Here is a 19957-nt window from a genome sequence, read left to right as displayed (position 1 = left end):
TGTTTAACCCTGAAATTTCAACTCTCCAGTTTGTGCTGTGTAGGGTTACGGTTAGAGTGGTAATTACTGACCGGCGCCTCCTTCTATTTATTAAGTTGTTTATCTGTTTGTTTGTATTACCTTAATTGTATCAAAACATTGAAAAAAGTTGTGGTTTCAGAGACTGAAAACGCCCGTTTGTGTGGACGAAAGGCCGATCCGATACAAAACTTTTGCAAATAGTGTCATACTTGAACAGATGTGTCATCTGGTCATCACTGAATGCAGATGTGTACTTCCATGGAGATCAGTGATAGTCAGCCTTTTTTGAATGCCCTCTTACGCCATCATGAACCTTCTGGCCCCCCGGAAATAATAATTGGTGGGGGTGAGGGTGGGGGTGGACGTTATATCACTCTGTAAGTAACAACCCCTCAACTCATCATTATCCTCCACGCTGGTTGTAGGAAAGCAACATTGTGAGGTGGATCACTGACTAACGCCCCCCGTTTGTGCCTCAGCGCCCCCCTCTCAGCTTTGTCCTTCCAAACACCCCCCGATGGCTTCCCAATGGTACCGCCCCCAATGACAAACACCTATGTCGATGATCAAACCACATACAACTTTCATGTCTTAACTCACAGGACTGATCAGCTGACTGATCAGCTGACTGATCAGCTGACTGATCAGCTGTTTGCAGCACATTCCCACATATTCTGATGAAGTGTGAAAACATGTGTGGAGGTCCAACAGGTGGAACAAACACTGCAGCCAGTTTAGACAGAAAACAGCTCCAGAATGCTTTACTTGGGTTTATTACCTTCCATCTACAGGACCCAGTTGTGTCAGGTCATACAGATGCATGTCCTTCACTTTTTTTTTTTCTCTGCCTGTTTTCAATATTTGCTTCAAATTTTCTTGACATTAATAATACAGAGACAGAATGAGTGACAACATGAGGCAGAATGTGACAGATGAGAGGAAGGAGGGACAGTCTTGCTGGGACAGCCTTTTCACTCCTTAACAGTGACATTTTTCTCCCCCCGCAACATTCTTTCGGACTTCAGAGCATCAGTGTCAGCAGTTTTATTTGGCTCTGCTACTGTGTGAATTGTGAATAATGGAGGGTTCTGCTGTGGGAGGGGTCTGACAAGGCTGAAGCCCCACCGGATGGACCAGATGGCGCTGTGATCAGCTCATTCATTACATGGCTACAACTCTTCCTTTATAGTGCTATGTACAGGGGTTGGACAAAATAATGGAAACACCTTCACCTCAAGATGATAATGCCCCAATCCATACAACTAGAATTGTTAAAGAATGGCATGAGGAACATTCTAATGAAATTGAGCATCTCGTATGGCCGGCACAGTCCCCAGACCTCAACATTATTGAGCATTTATGGTCAGTTTTAGACATTCAAGTAAGACGTCGATTTCCACCGCCATCGTCTCTAAAAGAGTTGGAGGGTATTCTAACTGAAGAATGGCTTAAAATTCCTTTGGAAACAATTCACAAGTTGTATGAATCAATACCTCGGAGAATTGAGGCTGTAATTGCCGCAAAAGGCGGACCTACACCATATTAAATTATATTTTGTTGATTTTTTAAGGTGTTTCCATTATTTTGTCCAACCCCTGTATAAATATATACTAATTAAGGCATTAGTGACTTCAGATTTTTTCAGATCAAAAGTCCAAAAACACACAAGAGCAAAAGAAGTGCAAAATGAAAAATAAAGAAAAATCAAAAAATCTGTACACAATTTACAGTTGTGCACATGCTGATCATGCCACAGGTTGGATATAGGTGGAAAAAAACTGTCACAATCTGCTGTTATTTACACTGGGACAAACAGGATAATGTTAGCCTTTCATAACGTTAGCCTACTCGCGTAGTTGAACTGTTGACAACAAAATCTCTTCTCTTCTAAATGTGCAGTCATATGTCCAGTAGTTTAAAACAGTGACTCATTCTGAAACCACCTTAAAACTTACCTCAGAATTATGGATTCCATGAAAGTAGGTTCTCTTGATTTGTGTCACTCAATTGAAAGACATTTATTTCTGCCTTTCTTGTTTGCATTTCCAATAATCGCACATCTTTCAATGAGACATGCAGTGACCTGTCAATCAACTGGGGTGGCACTGGCGCCTGAGGTGTCCAATCAGGTTCCAGAGGTGGCCAGCACTAGTTAGCAATAATTTCCTCAGCAGGACATGCCCTACTCTGCCTCTGATTGGCTCATCAGTCCTCATGCCTACAGTTAACCAACCTAATCAGTGAAGGTGCCAAGTACTAGCCAATTAGAGGCAGAGCAGGGTGGGTCATGGCTTCACCATCTGAGGGGAAAATGGGTAATTTGGCTCAGATACGACTGAAAGGTGCACATCAGGGGGATTTTGAAGAGGGTAAACACAATGACTGAAAAATAAGTAGGTATTCTCCGTACACCACACTGGTATATTATCTAACAGCCAAGACGGTTAGCAGTCAGCTTTAGCCATTAGCCATAACGGCTCAGTGTTAGCCATGAGTCCTAAAGGCTAACAGTGTAACAGGCTGTCCTCCACTCCCATGGTCTAATAACAGCCAATCATAGCAGACGACCTATTCATGCATCAGCCACCAATTATGGGCCCCATGAATGCATCATCCTTGCGGACCCTACAGAATAGGACCGGGGGTGGGGGGTCGGACAGTGTGTGTGTGTGTGTGGGGGGGTACGCTCCATACACAACATCACTTACGATAGCGTGAAACTGAAACTTAACATCCTTTCAACGTTCCTGGATTCTATTCTTTTATTATTCAGTGAATCTTCCCGAAATTATCACAACTTCCAACCTGTATCCACTGGACCCCCTCCACTGTTCTATGCCCCCCCCACACAAATGCTGGGCCCCATGTATTAGTCATGTTCACCCCCCCTTATCGGCGCCTCAGCATTCTCCTATGATTAACAAAGTTGTATCACTGTTGTTTTTGTCACTGTTGAGGTCTGAGGCAGATGAAGATACTGCCCCCCCCCACCCCCCCAAGTTGGACATTTGGGCAGACAGCTGTGTTGCCACAGTAATAAAGTACTTTCCAGTGTTCTGTGACCGCAGCCTTAACTCTGAGCTACTGAAAATCTCCTAATTTCACAGAGCTGAGGGTCAGTTTGGATCCAGCAGGAACATCGCTCATGACACGCATTCCACATCTGCCCGGGGGTAACTTCATCATCCGTATTCTGCGGCAGCTCTTTGTTTCGCAGGTTAGCGTTGATTTTTCACAGTCATTCATCCCATTCTTCCTGGTGAGTGATGAAAGTTGGATTTGCTCCTTTTCTGAAATTAAAAACGTGGCTCATTTTCATGGGGCGAATGTGAAATGACTGCTGGTATTAATGTAAAGTCTCTATTTCATATGAAAATGTTTTCCTTCTGAAATGGAGACGCATTATTACAAACAAACTACGTTGTATTAATTGATGTGTTCCTGCTGGAGGTCAGACTACAGTGGTACAGGGTCTGCAAAACAAATTGAACAAATCTCAGAGTTAAAGTACTCTGAACACATCAGTCTGAAAGGCGTGTTTCTATCAAACTGGTCCTAAAAACAGGACAGAGGGGTTCAACATTCAAACCAGATGTAGACGAATGTTCTGAAGCAGGTTTGGAAGCACTTTGGATCTAATTTAACCCTTTCATGCATGAATTATGAGACCCTGAATCAAGATTTTTTTTCCTAAGTGTTTTTATTTCTCTTTAGACATGACAAAAACATGCCTAAGGAAAATTTTCTTCTGAACCTATTTTTCATGGAGCTGCAAAAATGTCCACTCAGCTGGACACCATACGTTTAATTTTTGGAGCAAATAAACATGTATTTAATGAGAAATTATGTGAAAACTATGAAATGAAAACATTTTTAATGCTTATTGTAGGTAATTCATTTATCAGACAGGGGTAGTTGTTTGTTTACCTGCTTTACTAGTTTGTCTGATAAATGAATTACCTACAATAATTATATGTGGAAGAGAGTATGAACCTTTACCAGACGTTTATTTTTAATGCTGCTAATCTGATGTTTTCTCACATTTTAAAATTTAAATAAAATTAAATAAATAAAAACAGTTAAAAAAAAAAATAAATAAATAAAAAATAAATAAATAAAATAAATAAATAAAAATAAAAAAATAAAATTTGATTGATTGAGTGATTTAATTGGTTTTCCCCTGTAAGTCGCTTTGGAAAAAAGCGTCTGCCAAATGCGTAAACATAAACACATTTTAACAATCTAATGCCAGTCATTACTCAATTCATGGAGATAATATGCAAAAAAACACAACTTTTTTTTTTACAAAAACTGTTAATTACAGACTAATAATAACAATTGATTTACATTTAAACATGTTACTCTAGATCAGGTTTATCAAGAACAGCAAAGGTACTGTAATGGTATGAATGTCAGTGTATGGGATGATGCATAAGCGTCCACTGTGTTGGCTGATACGGAACTAAAGCAACAAAATCTATGAATATATGAGAACAGCTGTAGAATAGCTGTCCACTGTAGTGACCACTATGCATGAAAGGGTTAAAAAATAAATATTTACTGAGACAAAACTAGTTTTCAGATTTAACACATTTTTATTTGACGTGTTCGTACAAAAATCCACATGTAACCCAGACACTGGGTTTCTATAATGAACTCCCATGTCTTTTTCTGTCAGTTTTTTTTCCAGGACCCACACTATTAACCCTGCGGGCGGGCCGATAGGGCTAAAAAATTATATTAATATTCATCTACTATAAAAATATAATAAATCAGGACAATGGATGTTTTTTTTCAAGTTTTGCTCAAAGTTTAGACCCCAATGTTAATAAAAGTACATCAAAAGTGTATTTTAGTGCAAACTTTAATGTTCAAACATGATTTTTAATCTTTGTGGGGTGAAATATACGCTATTAAAAATCGCCAACACAAACAATTATTTTTATGCATATCATTGTCAATCCAGCCGAAAAAAAACAGGCGAGGATAAAAAAAATTCTAATTTCTCTTTTATTTTGTTACAGTTTACTCAGGCATAGTAATAGATACAATATTTTAGACAATGGGAATAGATTCTGTGAGGTCTCTAAATGTCCATAGACACCAAGAACATCCATATGAACCTTATTATTGTGGAGTAATTCTTCATTTACTTTGGGTATGTCTTTTTAGGCCTTTTTCCCCAGAAAATATGGTCAGGGTTAAACAGGTTAACTATTACACAAATCAAATCCACAGACAACTCAGTCATATCGGCGTTTTCACCTTCACCAATCCATTTGGGCTGATGTGGGGCCGGGTTATTATCGAAAACTAATGAAATGATGAAAACTAGAATAGTAAGTAGTTTTCGTTAACTGAAATAAATAAAAACTATAATTAAAAGAAAAAAGCGATAACTAACTGAAACTGTATTGTGTGCTTTCAAAACTAACTAAAACAGATAAAAATTATGGATAAAATTCCCTTTTTTTTCATCTTTGTCAACGTCGGATTGATACTAAAGCGATTTATTTCGCTCTAGCAATTTTAGCTAGCGGCACCATACTGTACTTCACGGTCCGTCACTTGTCGTCACTTGTTTACAGTCGTCTTCTCATCCTAACTCTACCTGGAAACATGGAGACTAAAGTTGGGAGAAAGCAAAAGAGTCCTGTCTGGGATTTATTTGAATACGACGGCAAAAAAGATGAAATATACGACAAAACTAAAATTAATACTAAAACTAGAAGCACTCGGAGAGCGCAGACCTCCGCCAAGGCTGATCAGTGCCCCCCCGTGGGCCCCCCCACCCCCGATCACCACCAAAATTTAATCATTTCTTCCTTATTCCATTTCCAACAAACCCTGAAAATTTCATCCAAATCTGTCCATAACTTTTTGAGTTATGTTGCACACTAACGGACAGACAAACAAACAAACAAACCCTGGCAAAAACATAACCTCCTTGGCGGAGGTAATTAAGCCTTAGAAAAAAACAAAACTAATAAAAACTAGCAAACCTGCTCTAAAAATGAATTAAAACTAACTGAATTAGAAAAACAAAAGTCAAAACTAAATAAAACTAAACTATAATGAAAAATCCAAAATTATTAGAACCTTGATGGGGGGTTGAGTACACTGACTGACAGCCCATGGGGGGGGGGGGGGGGGGTCACACTTACAGAGGCGGGGGACAGGTGTGGGCAGTCCATTTGGCTCTTGTTGTTTTCTTGCCCTCCTCCGTTCGCACCGCTGGGACATTCTCTGACCATTTGGAAAGGATAAACCCCTCCCTGCTCATGGTTTTACACCCCCCCCCCCCCCCCCCCCCCCCCGTATGACTGAAACCTGTGACATATGATTTCTGTAGGATATAATCTGTCTACTCTTAATCCTCTTAACTTGTTACCCAAATAAATCTTTCCCTCGTGGAATGTGTCCCTATTGTTATCTTTTTTTTTTTTCCTTTTTTTCTTTCTGCAGTTTTGCGTGTTTGCATGTGTGTGTGCCTGTGCGTTGGATTAGTGTGACATTTGTGAGGTTGTGTCGGTGCCCGGAGGTGTGAGCTCTAATCACTACTAATCACCTAACGTGTGATAGCCTGATCCTCACTGTAGCTGTTACCGATGGTTGAGTTTTCACCCCTTTCACACACGAGGTATTGAGTCTGAACTTTAACCCATAAACACCCAAACATCCAACACCGACCACAACCATCTACTGATCTAAACTGTTTAATACCTGTAGACCCACTAATCCCATCAATACATGTTATTAATTGGTGTAAAATACAGTTCTTCATCTTTTCATGGTCATCAGATATGACTCATTTGGGCGTTCAGAGGCTCCTTAGTTACCATGGAAACACAACATTGATTGACCAGTAAAACCCATAGAGTTGAATCAATGACAGTGGATAAAATGAACAAAAATGAAGAAAAAGCATACAAAATGATAAATAATGTGGAGAAATGAGCAAAAAACTGAGTAAAACAAAATAAAACCTTATAAAAAAATATGCCATAAACTGAACAAAATTGAAGGGAAAAAAAATGAATATACAAGAAAATGTTGAAAAATAAACAAAATAATCCAAAACAAAAGTACAAAAAAAAGAAGGGAAATCAATTAAATAGCCAACAAAATTAACCAGAACAGCCAACGTAATCAATAAATAGAACAGAATGAATAAAAAAAAAAAAAAAAAAAAAAATCAGGAACAAGAACGAAATATGCCACAAATTGAACAAAATTTAAGAAATATGTTGAAATAATTGGTGTAAAACACAGTTCTTCATCTTTTCATGGTCATCAGATATGACCCATTTGGATGTTCAGAGGCTCCGTAGTTACCGTGGAAACACAACATTGATTGACCAGTAAAACCCATGGAGTTGGATCAATGACAGTGGATAAAATGAACAAAAATGAAGAAAAAGCATACAAAATGACAAATAATGTGGAGAAATAAGTAAAAAACTGAGCAAAACAAAATAAAAAAAACAAAAAACAAATATGCCATAAACTCAACACAATTGAAATATACAAGAAAAAGTTGAAAAATAAACAAAATAATTTTTAAAAATGTGCAGAAAAGAAGGGAAATTAATTAAATAGTCAAGAAAATTAACCAGAACAGTCAAAGTAATCAATAAATAGAAGAGAATTAATAAAAAATGGGGATGAAAATCAGCAACAAGAACAAAATATAACACAAATTGAACAAAATTTAAGAATTATGTTGAAATAATTGGTGTAAAATACAGTTCTTCATCTTTTCATGGTCATCAGATATGACCCATTTGGACATTCAGAGGCTCCGTAGTTACCGTGGAAACACCGTCATCTTCTACAACATTGAATGACCAGTAAAACCCATGGAGTTGGATCAATAACAGTGGATAAAATGAACAAAAATGAAGAAAAAACATACAAAATGATAAATAATGTGGAGAAATAAGCAAAAAACTGAGTAAAACAGAGTAAAAGCTTATAAAAAAAAATATGCCATAAACTGAACAAAATTGAAGGGAAAAAAAAATGAATATACAAGAAAATGTTGAAAAATAAACAAAATAATCCAAAACAAAAGTACAAAAAAAAGAAGGGAAATCAATTAAACAGCCAACAAAATTAACCAGAACAGCCAACGTAATCAATAAATAGAACAGAATGAATTTAAAAAAAAAAAAACAGGAATAAGAACAAAATATGCCACAAATTGAACAAAATTTAAGAAATATGTTGAAATAATTGGTGTAAAACACAGTTCTTCATCTTTTCATGGTCATCAGATATGACCCATTTGGATGTTCAGAGGCTCCGTAGTTACCGTGGAAACACAACATTGATTGACCAGTAAAACCCATGGAGTTGGATCAATGACAGTGGATAAAATGAACAAAAATGAAGAAAAAACATACAAAATGACAAATAATGTGGAGAAATAAGTAAAAAACTGAGCAAAACAAATAAAAAAACAAAAAACAAATATGCCATAAACTCAACACAATTGAAATATACAAGAAAAAGTTGAAAAATAAACAAAATAATTTTTAAAAATGTGCAGAAAAGAAGGGAAATTAATTAAATAGTCAAGAAAATTAACCAGAACAGTCAAAGTAATCAATAAATAGAAGAGAATTAATAAAAAATGGGGATGAAAATCAGCAACAAGAACAAAATATAACACAAATTGAACAAAATTTAAGAATTATGTTGAAATAATTGGTGTAAAATACAGTTCTTCATCTTTTCATGGTCATCAGATATGACCCATTTGGACGTTCAGAGGCTCCGTAGTTACCGTGGAAACACCGTCATCTTCTACAACATTGAATGACCAGTAAAACCCATGGAGTTGGATCAATAACAGTGGATAAAATGAACAAAAATGAAGAAAAAACATACAAAATGATAAATAATGTGGAGAAATAAGCAAAAAACTGAGTAAAACAGAGTAAAAGCTTATAAAAAAAATATGCCATAAACTGAACAAAATTGAAGGGGAAAAAAAAAATGAATATACAAGAAAATGTTGAAAAATAAACAAAATAATCCAAAACAAAAGTACAAAAAAAAGAAGGGAAATCAATTAAACAGCCAACAAAATTAACCAGAACAGCCAACGTAATCAATAAATAGAACAGAATGAATTTAAAAAAAAAAAACAGGAATAAGAACAAAATATGCCACAAATTGAACAAAATTTAAGAAATATGTTGAAATAATTGGTGTAAAAACACAGTTCTTCATCTTTCATGGTCATCAGATATGACCCATTTGGATGTTCAGAGGCTCCGTAGTTACCGTGGAAACACAATATTGATTGACCAGTAAACCCATGGAGTTGGATCAATGACAGTGGATAAAATGAACAAAAATGAAGAAAAAACATACAAAATGACAAATAATGTGGAGAAATAAGTAAAAAACTGAGTAAAACAAAATAAAAAAACAAATATGCCATAAACTCAACACAATTGAAATATACAAGAAAAAGTTGAAAAATAAACAAAATAATTTTTAAAAATGTGCAGAAAAGAAGGGAAATTAATTAAATAGTCAAGAAAATTAACCAGAACAGTCAAAATAATCAATAAATAGAAGAGAATTAATAAAAAATGGGGATGAAAATCAGCAACAAGAACAAAATATAACACAAATTGAACAAAATTTAAGAATTATGTTGAAATAATTGGTGTAAAATACAGTTCTTCATCTTTTCATGGTCATCAGATATGACCCATTTGGACGTTCAGAGGCTCCGTAGTTACCGTGGAAACACCGTCATCTTCTACAACATTGAATGACCAGTAAAACCCATGGAGTTGGATCAATAACAGTGGATAAAATGAACAAAAATGAAGAAAAAACATACAAAATGATAAATAATGTGGAGAAATAAGCAAAAAACTGAGTAAAACAGAGTAAAAGCTTATAAAAAAAATATGCCATAAACTGAACAAAATTGAAGGGGAAAAAAAAATGAATATACAAGAAAATTTTGAAAAATAAACAAAATAATCCAAAACAAAAGTACAAAAAAAAGAAGGGAAATCAATTAAACAGCCAACAAAATTAACCAGAACAGCCAACGTAATCAATAAATAGAACAGAATGAATTTTTTTTAAAAAAAACAGGAATAAGAACAAAATATGCCACAAATTGAACAAAATTTAAGAAATATGTTGAAATAATTGGTGTAAAACACAGTTCTTCATCTTTTCATGGTCATCAGATATGACCCATTTGGATGTTCAGAGGCTCCGTAGTTAACGTGGAAACACAACATTGATTGACCAGTAAAACCCGTGGAGTTGGATCAATAACAGTGGATAAAATGAACAAAAATGAAGAAAAAACATACAAAATGATAAATAATGTGGAGAAATAAGCAAAAAACTGAGTAAAACAAAGTAAAAAACTATTAAAAAAAAAAAAAAAATTAAAAAAAAAGCCACAAACTGAACAAAAAAAAAACAAACAAAAAAAACAAGAAAAACACTCGGAGAACGCAGACCTCCGCCAAGACAGATCTGCTGCCCCCCCCCACTGATCACTGCCAAAATGTAATCATTTGTTCCGTGTGCCAGTATCAACATTACCTGAAAATTTCATGAAAATCTGTCCATACCTTTTTGAGTTAACAAACAAACAAACACACACACAAAGCAAAGCGATCACATTACTTCCTGGCGGAGGTAATTATGAAATATACAAGAAAATGTTGAAAAATGAACAAAATAATCCAAAACATATGTACAAAAAAGAAGGTAAATTAATTAAATAGCTAATCAAATTAATCAGAACAGCCAAAGTCATCAATAAATAGAACAGAATTAATAAAAAAAAAAATGGGGGATTAAAAATCAGCAACAAGAACAAAATATGCCACAAATTGAACAAAATTTAAGAATTATGTTGAAATAATTGGTGTAAAATACAGTTCATCTTTTCATGGTCATCAGATATGACCATATTTGGGCGTTCAGAGGCTCCGTAGTTACCATGGAAACACCATCATCTTCTACAACATTGATTCACCAGTAAAACCCATGGAGTTGGATCAATGACAGTGGATGGACACACTGGGTTTATGTTCAGTTAATGACAGACTAAACTGAAAAAGACACTTTTTCAGCAGTTTTCTCTGTGTTTGATATAATAATCTTCAACTTTAATGTGAGCTGTTATGAACATTTACATGATTAGCGAATAAAATACAGGAAAATACCTGATTTAAACTGATAAAATACAAAATACAGAGGATAATATTGTAAATGGTGATAAATCACTTAATAAAAGTTAGATACAGAGAAAATTTCATTTGGGAACTGACATCTTCATGGGTTAATTCTCTGTTATAGATTAAAACCCTTTCTTTGTCATTCATGCAACACTACTTACATTTCTTAAGAAAATTAAGTCCAATTTTACCAAAATAATGCCTTAACTAATCATTTACACATGTGTGTTATGGATCTACAAAGGCACAAAACATTTAACAACAGAATATCGTTAATATTTCACTTGACTTTCTTTAGATATTTCAGGTTATTAACATTTTATTGTTAAAGAACAGTTTGTAAATGTAAATATTTTCATAATGTAATATTATTTTTTTCACTAAAACAAAGAGAAAAGTTGTAGTTGTCATTATTTATATGCATGATGTATTTTTTTTTTTCACATTAAACCAAGAAGAACATTTGGAGTCATTATTTCTCAGTTATTATAATATTTTATTTGAGGTCTCATTGGTCTAGCCTGTCTATCCATTGTGTTTTCTCAGTGTTTTTAATACTTAGAAAACAGTCTGGAATTGGGCCTAATGCTGTGAAATATGCACCATCTATTCTATACCGACCAATCACAAGTCTGGGGGGTGGGTGTTTTGCAACGCGACTTCATTTTGTCGTGAGTCAAAGTCAGTTCCAGTCCACAAATCTCTTTCAAACTGTTTCAAAAATAAGGACTGAATTCCAGATTACACCCTGTATTCTTAAATTTCTCTGACAAAAGCATCACATCTTTCTTATCTGTGATTGGTTTACTCAGTACCTGTTAGTCCCGCCTTCATATTTAGATTCCAGATGGATTTCTCGTTGAAACAGATGGATGGATGAACAGGCTAATGTTGGTCTGTTTGTGGAACCTGAACTAAAACCAGTTCGACGTCCTTGACTGTTAATATGTTCAGTATCATTTTTACTCTGGCCTGGAACTTTTGTGGGGCTGGTTTTGGTCCCCGGGCCACGTGTTTGACACCCCAGCTCTACGATGAAGGATTTGATAACACTGGTCTACAATTTTTTAGAGATGATTTGCTTCAGAGATTAAATGTGCTAAATGTTACGTATTTTAATAAGATTAATTGGAAAATAAATGACAAAAGTGCCGGTTTGCTGATGTTTTCGAGGTATATGATTATGTTTATGTTTATGTTTACGCATTTGGCAGACGCTTTTTTCCAAAGCGACTTACAGGGGAAAACCAATTAAGTCACTCAATCAATCAAATTTTATTTATATAGCGCCAGATCACAAAAAGAAGTTATCTCTTGACATTTTATATATAGAGTTGGTCAAAACCAGACTCTAAGTCAATTTACAGAAACCCAACAGAATCCTCCAGGAGCAAACACTTGTGACTGGTGACAGTGGCGAGGAAAAACTTCCCTTTAACAGCAGAAACCTGGAGCAGACCCAGACTCCTGGAGGATGGACGTCTGCCTGGACCAGTTGGGATTAAAGAGAGAGGGTAAAGAAAGAGAAAAAGAGAGAGGGATAGAGATAGAGACTGGGGGAGAGGGGGAGAAGGGGGAGACACATGGAGGCAGTTGAGGATAAGTGAGTGGTGATGATGATGAAGGCAGGAGAGAGGCAGGACCACCGCAGCAGGTCCAGAGATAATCCTGGAAGAATCTGTGGTTATCCTGGAAAAAACCTTATTAGAATATTTAAGATGGAATGTCTAACAGTGCTAGGATAGGAGGTGCTCTCGGAAGAGCTGGGTCTTCAGGAGCTTCTTGAAGATAGGCAGGGATGAGTCTGTTCTTGTAGCACTTGGTAGAGCGTTCCACCAACGTGGAACGACCCATGAAAAGAGCCTGGATTGTCTTGTACAAGGTCTGGGGACCACCAGACTACGTTCCCCAGACGAGCGGAGTGGTCGTGGGGCGACATAAGCTTTTATTAGTGCACCTAAGTAGACAGGAGCAGACCCACTGAGAATTTTGTAGGCTAGGATTAAACACTTGATTAAGTGTTATTACACATATATATTGGTTTATGTACATTTATATAATAGTTTTATAAATCTTCCACTAAATAGAACCTGTAAAGTGAATGCATTGTAATGTGCAGACAGTGTTCTGAAGTAGATCTTGTAGCTCTGAGACAAATATTCCTTTTGAGTCAAACCCATTCTCTCGTTAATTCTTGAATTTCACATTTTGACCCAAGGCTGTATCTTGGAAAGTTCAGCCAACCAGCATTTTTGACTTGATTTTTCTTTATCAGTGACTCTCATGTGGTAAAATTTCATTACTTTTATTCTGGAAGCATTTTCCTTGTAGACCAGTGTAACTGATGGTTTTACCACAGTATATGTTTATAAAACGACAATTAAAAATTTACTGTAATTCAATTAAAATAAAAATTAAAACACGGCAATTTCACCAAAATTCTCGTTTTCAATGAAAAGTTTTTGCGCTTGAAAGAAGTGATTTTTCAGGTGTTGTGAAATTGGTGTATTGCGCGAAACTGCAATTTTGCGCAACTAGAGTCATTAAAAAAAAAAAAAAAAAAAAAAACAGAATAATTTTAAACCAAACATGTGTGGCTATGTGTGGACACACCAGGAAACCCGGTCGTTTTAGAATTTAGGAGCTAGAGAGGGAACGAGCATTCTAGATTCAAAATAACAGAGAAATACAAGCATTTTCCAGGACCTAGAGGGCGCTATGAGAGAAATACGAATATATCCGTAAATCAACATGATGTTTATGTTCGTCACCATGTTTATGGAACGACTTCTCGAGACATCTCGCAATAATAAATAAAAAAATCATTGCATTTGTTATTTAATAGAAAACTGACATTACGCACTTCTGTTTTTTCAACATTTAGTAAATATCGGTAAAGTTTTGCGCAGATGTCCAATGGAAAAGACACTACTGCTGCTTTTCACACCTCTGTTGGTACTTGTTTATGTCCATGGCCCTGGTTCACCCCCGTTTACCTCCTCTATTCTGCTCTCATTTTTATGTATAAGTGTGGTAACGATCCGCAGTGTATGTGTGTGTGTGTGTGTGTGTATGTGTGTGTGTGTGTGTGTGTGTGTGGTCATAGTTCAGAATACTTTCACTAGTTGCTTTTCCAATGACCTTAAATTGCATGAATATAACTTATGCATAAGAATTTGTCGAATGGAAAATGACAGTTTCGCCATAACTCTTGTTTTTCGATGAAAAGTTTTTGTTCTTGCAAGAGCTGGTTTTTCATAACGAAATTGGTATATCGCGCAAAACTGCAATGGAAAGACCTTTTAGTCCAACTAGAGTCACATGAATAAAAAAACAGATGTTGATGGACGTTACAACAAGAGAAGAAGAGTTTAAACCAAACATGTGTGGGTATGTGTGGACACACCAGGAAACCCAATCATTTTAGAATTTAGATTCAAAACAACAGAGAAATATGAGCATCTTCCACGACCTAGAGGGCGCCCTGACAGAAATATGAATATATTTGTAAAGTAACATGATATTTATGTTTGTCACCATGTTTACGGAACGACTTCTCGTGACATCTTGCAGTAATAGATAAAAAAATCATTGCATTTGTTATTTAATAGAAAAACTGACATTACGTACTTCTGTTTTTTCGACTTTTAGTAAATATCGGTAAAGTTTTGCGCAGATGTCCAATGGAAAAGCCACTACTGCTGCTTTTCACACCTCTGTCGGTACTTGTTTATGTCCATGGCTCTGGTTCATCGTCATTTACCTCCTCTATTCTGCTCTCATTTTTATGTATAAGTGTGGTGACGATCTGCAGCTATGACAGAAATATGCATATATCTGTAAAGCAACATGATATTTATGTTCGTCGCCATATTTATGGAATGACTTCTCGTGTCATCGCGCGATAATAAATAAACAAATTATCGCATGACAAACGCTCATTCCAACACGTTAAATGTCAGTAGCAGCACTTTGTTCCTGTCAGACTAATGACAACGACAATAAAACACATTTACAAAAGGTACTAACGACTGGAATGGGATTATTAAGGACTCATATCGGTACTCGGTATCGGCAAGTACTCAGATGTAAGTACTCGTACTTGTACTCGGTCTGGAAAAAACTGGTATCGGTGCATCCCTAGTTGCTAACAAACAAACAAATACACAAACAAACAAGAAAAGCACTCGTACTCGGTATCGGCAAGTCTTATTTGATAAATAAATAATCAGCTCATTGAGATGCAATGGATATTTTTTTTTTACCAGAATAAATGTGTTGAATCAGAATGTGCTTAATTGCTCTGTATCGTGATTTGGGTGTGAATTGTATCACATCGTATCGTGAGATGCCATACATGTATCTTTAATATATCGGATCGGAGATGCTGTATCGAGATGCGTGTTGTATCGGCCTTACAACTAATGCCGCGTTTCCACTGCATGGTACCGACTCGACTCGGCTCGGCTCGGCTCGGCTCAGCTCGGCCTTTTTGTGTTTCCATTGCGAAAAAGGACCTGGAATCTGGTACCCGTTACTAGTTTTTTGGTATCACCTCCGCCGAGGTTCCAAGCGATACTAAACCACGACGTATACCACTGCAGACCACTGATTGGTCAGACAGTTTTCTCTGTGACCCACCGTTTTACAAAAAACAGATGCGGAAGTGGACAGTAAATATAGCGGTACATTAATCCACATGATAACAGCCCAAAACTACACCATGGTCGGTCGAGGAGATTCAGTCTTTGATGGCCAACGTAAAAATTCAACACGCAACGAGCGAGTTTTCAGCAACTCTCTGAGCAGACGACACGGAAATAACGCGTCGCATCACTATGACGACCATGTACTGTAAAGTCTGTAGTATCCTGTAATGCAGGCGTGTCAAACTCATTTTAGTTCAGGGGCCACATTCAGCCTAATATGATCTAAAGTGGGCCAGACCAGTAAAATAATAAAATAATAGGATAAGAACTTATAAATAATGTCAGCACCAAAGTTTTCTCTATGTTGTTGAGTGAAAAAAGTAAAATTCCGTAATGAAAATGTTTACATCTACGAACTGTACTTGAACATAGCATGAACAAATATGAACAACCTGAAAATTCTAAAGAAAATAAGTGCACTTTTAACAATATTACGCCTTAGTTTATCATTTATTCATGTGCATCACAACTTACAGATCACAGTGGATCTATAAATACACAAAATATTTGGTAACAGGCAGAATATTGGTACAATTCTGGATACGTCTCTTAAGAAATTTCATATTGTTCATATTTTTTCAGGCTATCCACATTTTTTGCAAAAGGATAGTCTGTAAATATAAACATTTTTGTGTAATTTTACTTTTTTTACATTAAAAAAAAAGACAAAAATTTGCATTTTTCATTATTTATTGGTTGTTACGATTGTATTTTACTGGTCTGACCCACTTCAGATTGAACTGACCTAAAATGATTTTCACATCCTTGATTGTTAACATCTTCATTATAATTTTTGCATTTCACAAATTCATCCAAGGGGCCGGATTGGACCCTTTGGCGGGTCGGATTTGGCCCCCAGGCCACATGTTTGACACCTGTGTAATGGAAACGGTCTGCAGGAATACCGAGTCGAGCCGAGCCGAGTCGAGCTAGTTCCATGTAGTGAAAACGCAGCATAAGATTCCCAACCATATTACATACATACCAGGGCTGCTCGATTATAGAAAAAAAAAAAAATCACAATTATTTTAGCAATAATTGAAATCACGACTATTAAAAATGATTATTTGTTAACCTTAAAGTTGTTCATTTTTTTCTTGCAAAACAATGTAAAATATACTCTTTAAACATAAATAAAGCTTTTAACCACTAAAACAAAGTATGTTCACTTTTGTACGAAACAAAAAGATCTTTGAATGCAAATAAGTGTACTGTAAATTCAAGTATGTTTCCTTTTGTAAATAAATAGTGCACTGTAATTAAAGTGCTATAGACTTGCCATAGAACTGTAGCAATAAAAAAAAAAAAAAACCTCACGTAAAGTGCAAATTATAAATTCAAGTATGTTCAATGTAGTATGAAACATAAATTCAGTGGCGTGCTGTGAGGTTTCAGTTCAGGCCTTCTGTATACATCAGCCATCTAGAATATGTACGTTAGGGTTATATAGGTTGGGATTAGGTTAATACGGGAGTTGCAGCGTAAAGAGATTTGGAGACTGAAGATTGCATTGCGGACGAAGTTGTAGACGGAGTTGTTTTTATGTGTTTTAGTTTTTCATAAGATTATGATAAAGGTGGCGGTGGTTAAACTTCAGATGGTTAAAAAGGTTTGTTGTGTTAGCGGTCGATGCGGACACAACTACGAAACACTTTTTGCACGTGATGTGTTTTTGCAATTCGTCTTCTTCATCAAACCCAAAGTGATTCCATACAATTGAATTTGACTTGTCTTTTTTGTTTACCAAGCACTTCTGCTGTAATTCTCTTGCCATTTTTCCAGACCGCTAGGTATAACTTTCCTCTTGGGGTGGACCTGCCGACTAGCAGGCAGCTGTAGCTTAGAGGGGGGCGGGGCATAGCAGCTCATGATAGCTTGCGTGCGCGTGAATTAAAACAACTCAAAATTAATAATCGTTTTTTCTCGATTACATAATTTTTGTAATCGTTGCGTGTAATAATTGAAATCGTAATTGAATTTCGATTAATTGCACAGCCCTAATACATACGGTACTTTTTAATATCAATTCAGTGTCATGAAATATCACGATATATTGCGGAACCAATATTTTCTTACACCCCTAATGTCCAAAGGAAAAGCCACTACTGCTGCTTTTCACACCTCTGTTGGCCCTTGTTTGTGTCCAGAGCCCTGGTTCACCCCCCCACCCCCCACCCACTTACCTCCTCTATTCTGCTTTCATTTCCATGAGCGTGTGTGTATGTGTGTGTGTGTGTGTGTGTGTGTGTGTGTGTACTCATATACTCAGCTGTTCCCTCTGTAGTAAAGCGGTCACAGAAAGGGCTGGACAACTCTCACCCCCCCCCCCCCTCTCTCTCTCTCTCTTTCCCTCTGTGTCTGTGTCCCAGGCTGTCAGTATCAGGCGGTGCGGTCTAAGTGCTGGAGGCTGAGGGTGGCTGTGGGAAGTTCCTGATCTGCAGCCGGAGCGCTCACTTGGACACAAAGTCTGGCTCTCACACGCTGAAGGATATAATACCGCTGTGACCCCCTCCCTCCTTCCCACCACACCACCACACCACACCCCGGTTGGAAACAGGAGTGTCCGTCGTGGCAGCACCTCTGGGGTTGGAAGGAGGTGGGTGTCCGGGCCTCTGGCGGGATGGTGGCGCTGGAGTGTCCGCCTCAGGAGTGGGCCTGGCGGGCGCTTCTGCTGCTGACCGGACTCACAACGCTGAGCTGGGGCTCTGACGGTGAGTACAGCACATCTGGAGGGTTTGGTTGGTTGTTCTGTTTTTTGTTTGTGTGCTTTAACTGTTCTGGTGCTCATACAAGTGAATGTGTCTATAATGTGATGATGTGAGCACAGTTTTTTTTTTTTTTTTTTATACTTTATTTTTAACAGATTTTACATTTTATAACAGACAGTAAAACAAAAAAGTAAAGACATACGAAACAAGAGACGTCGACAAGCACAAACAATTAAAGTACAACGATAAATATGTGGGTCAATCAGTCACAATGTTCTCCCGTCATAATAAAAGGGTTGAGTTAGTTTGGGTATTGTCCTGTTTCAGTCCATGTCAGATCATTCAGATTTATTCTCATATTGCATCCGATCATGTCCCGTAACCTGCTGACATAATTACATCCATCATTTTCATAAACATTTGTGCACATTTTCCTGGAATGCATATTTACACATATTGATATTAACCCTTTCATGCACTGTCCACTCCAGTGGACAGTTCTTCTCCAGCTGTTCTCTTGTATATTCATGGGTTTTGTTGTTTTAGTTCCATATCAGCCAACACAGTGGACACTTATGCACCATCCCATACACTGTAATTCAGATCATTACTGTAACTTTGCTGTTCTTGATAAACCTGATCTGCAGTAACATGTTTGAGTGTAAATCAATTATTTGTTAGACAAGAAGTTTTTTTTTTTGCATATTATCTCCATGAAGTGAGTAATTACTAGCATTAGAATATGTTAAAATGTGAGAAGATGTCAGATTAGCAGCATTAAAAATGTTTTTATTTCATTGTTTTCAGATCACTTTCTGATATTTGGTTTTAAACGCATGTTTCTTTACTTCAAAAATTAAATGCATGGATATTTTTGTAACTCCGTAGAAAAAAAAAACTCGATCGCATTGTTTTTTTCATGGCTAAACACTGAAGAAAAAAAATCTTGACTAAGGTTCTCATAATTCGTGTATGAAAGGGTTAAAACACCCAGATGTTGACATACATGTGTATTTCTCATGAGAAAGACAAGGTGCTGTCCTATTGGGGCGTCACATCTTCTGGGATAGATTTTTTCCATTTTTTTTTTTTTTAACTTTATTTATAGAACTTTTCAACATTAATAAAAGTTTTAATTTCACAAGTATGACATTTATAATTTCAAGCAATGTATTTATAATATAAAGATTGACACTAGACATGATAAACAAACAGAACCCAAGGCAAAACAAAACAAAAAAAAAGGGCAATACAAACAAGACACACAAAGATAGTCAAGACAGTGCAT

The 19957-nt window shown here is 36.5% G+C and overlaps 1 protein-coding gene across 1 annotated transcript in view; it reads left to right on the top strand.

Moving 5' to 3' along the window:
- bmpr1bb (bone morphogenetic protein receptor, type IBb) overlaps positions 1 to 19957 on the top strand; it is a 183335-nt gene that overhangs the window by 103645 nt on the left and 59733 nt on the right. The window contains exon 2 of the mRNA XM_030151094.1: positions 18331 to 18672. Within this exon, the coding sequence (XP_030006954.1) occupies positions 18582 to 18672 (91 nt within the window). The 5' untranslated portion in view covers positions 18331 to 18581. The remainder of the gene's footprint in view (positions 1 to 18330; positions 18673 to 19957) is intronic.

Source organism: Sphaeramia orbicularis, chromosome 12 (genome assembly GCF_902148855.1).
Source record: "Sphaeramia orbicularis chromosome 12, fSphaOr1.1, whole genome shotgun sequence".
Taxonomy (NCBI): domain Eukaryota; kingdom Metazoa; phylum Chordata; class Actinopteri; order Kurtiformes; family Apogonidae; genus Sphaeramia; species Sphaeramia orbicularis.
This window is presented reverse-complemented; position numbering and strand designations above follow the sequence as displayed.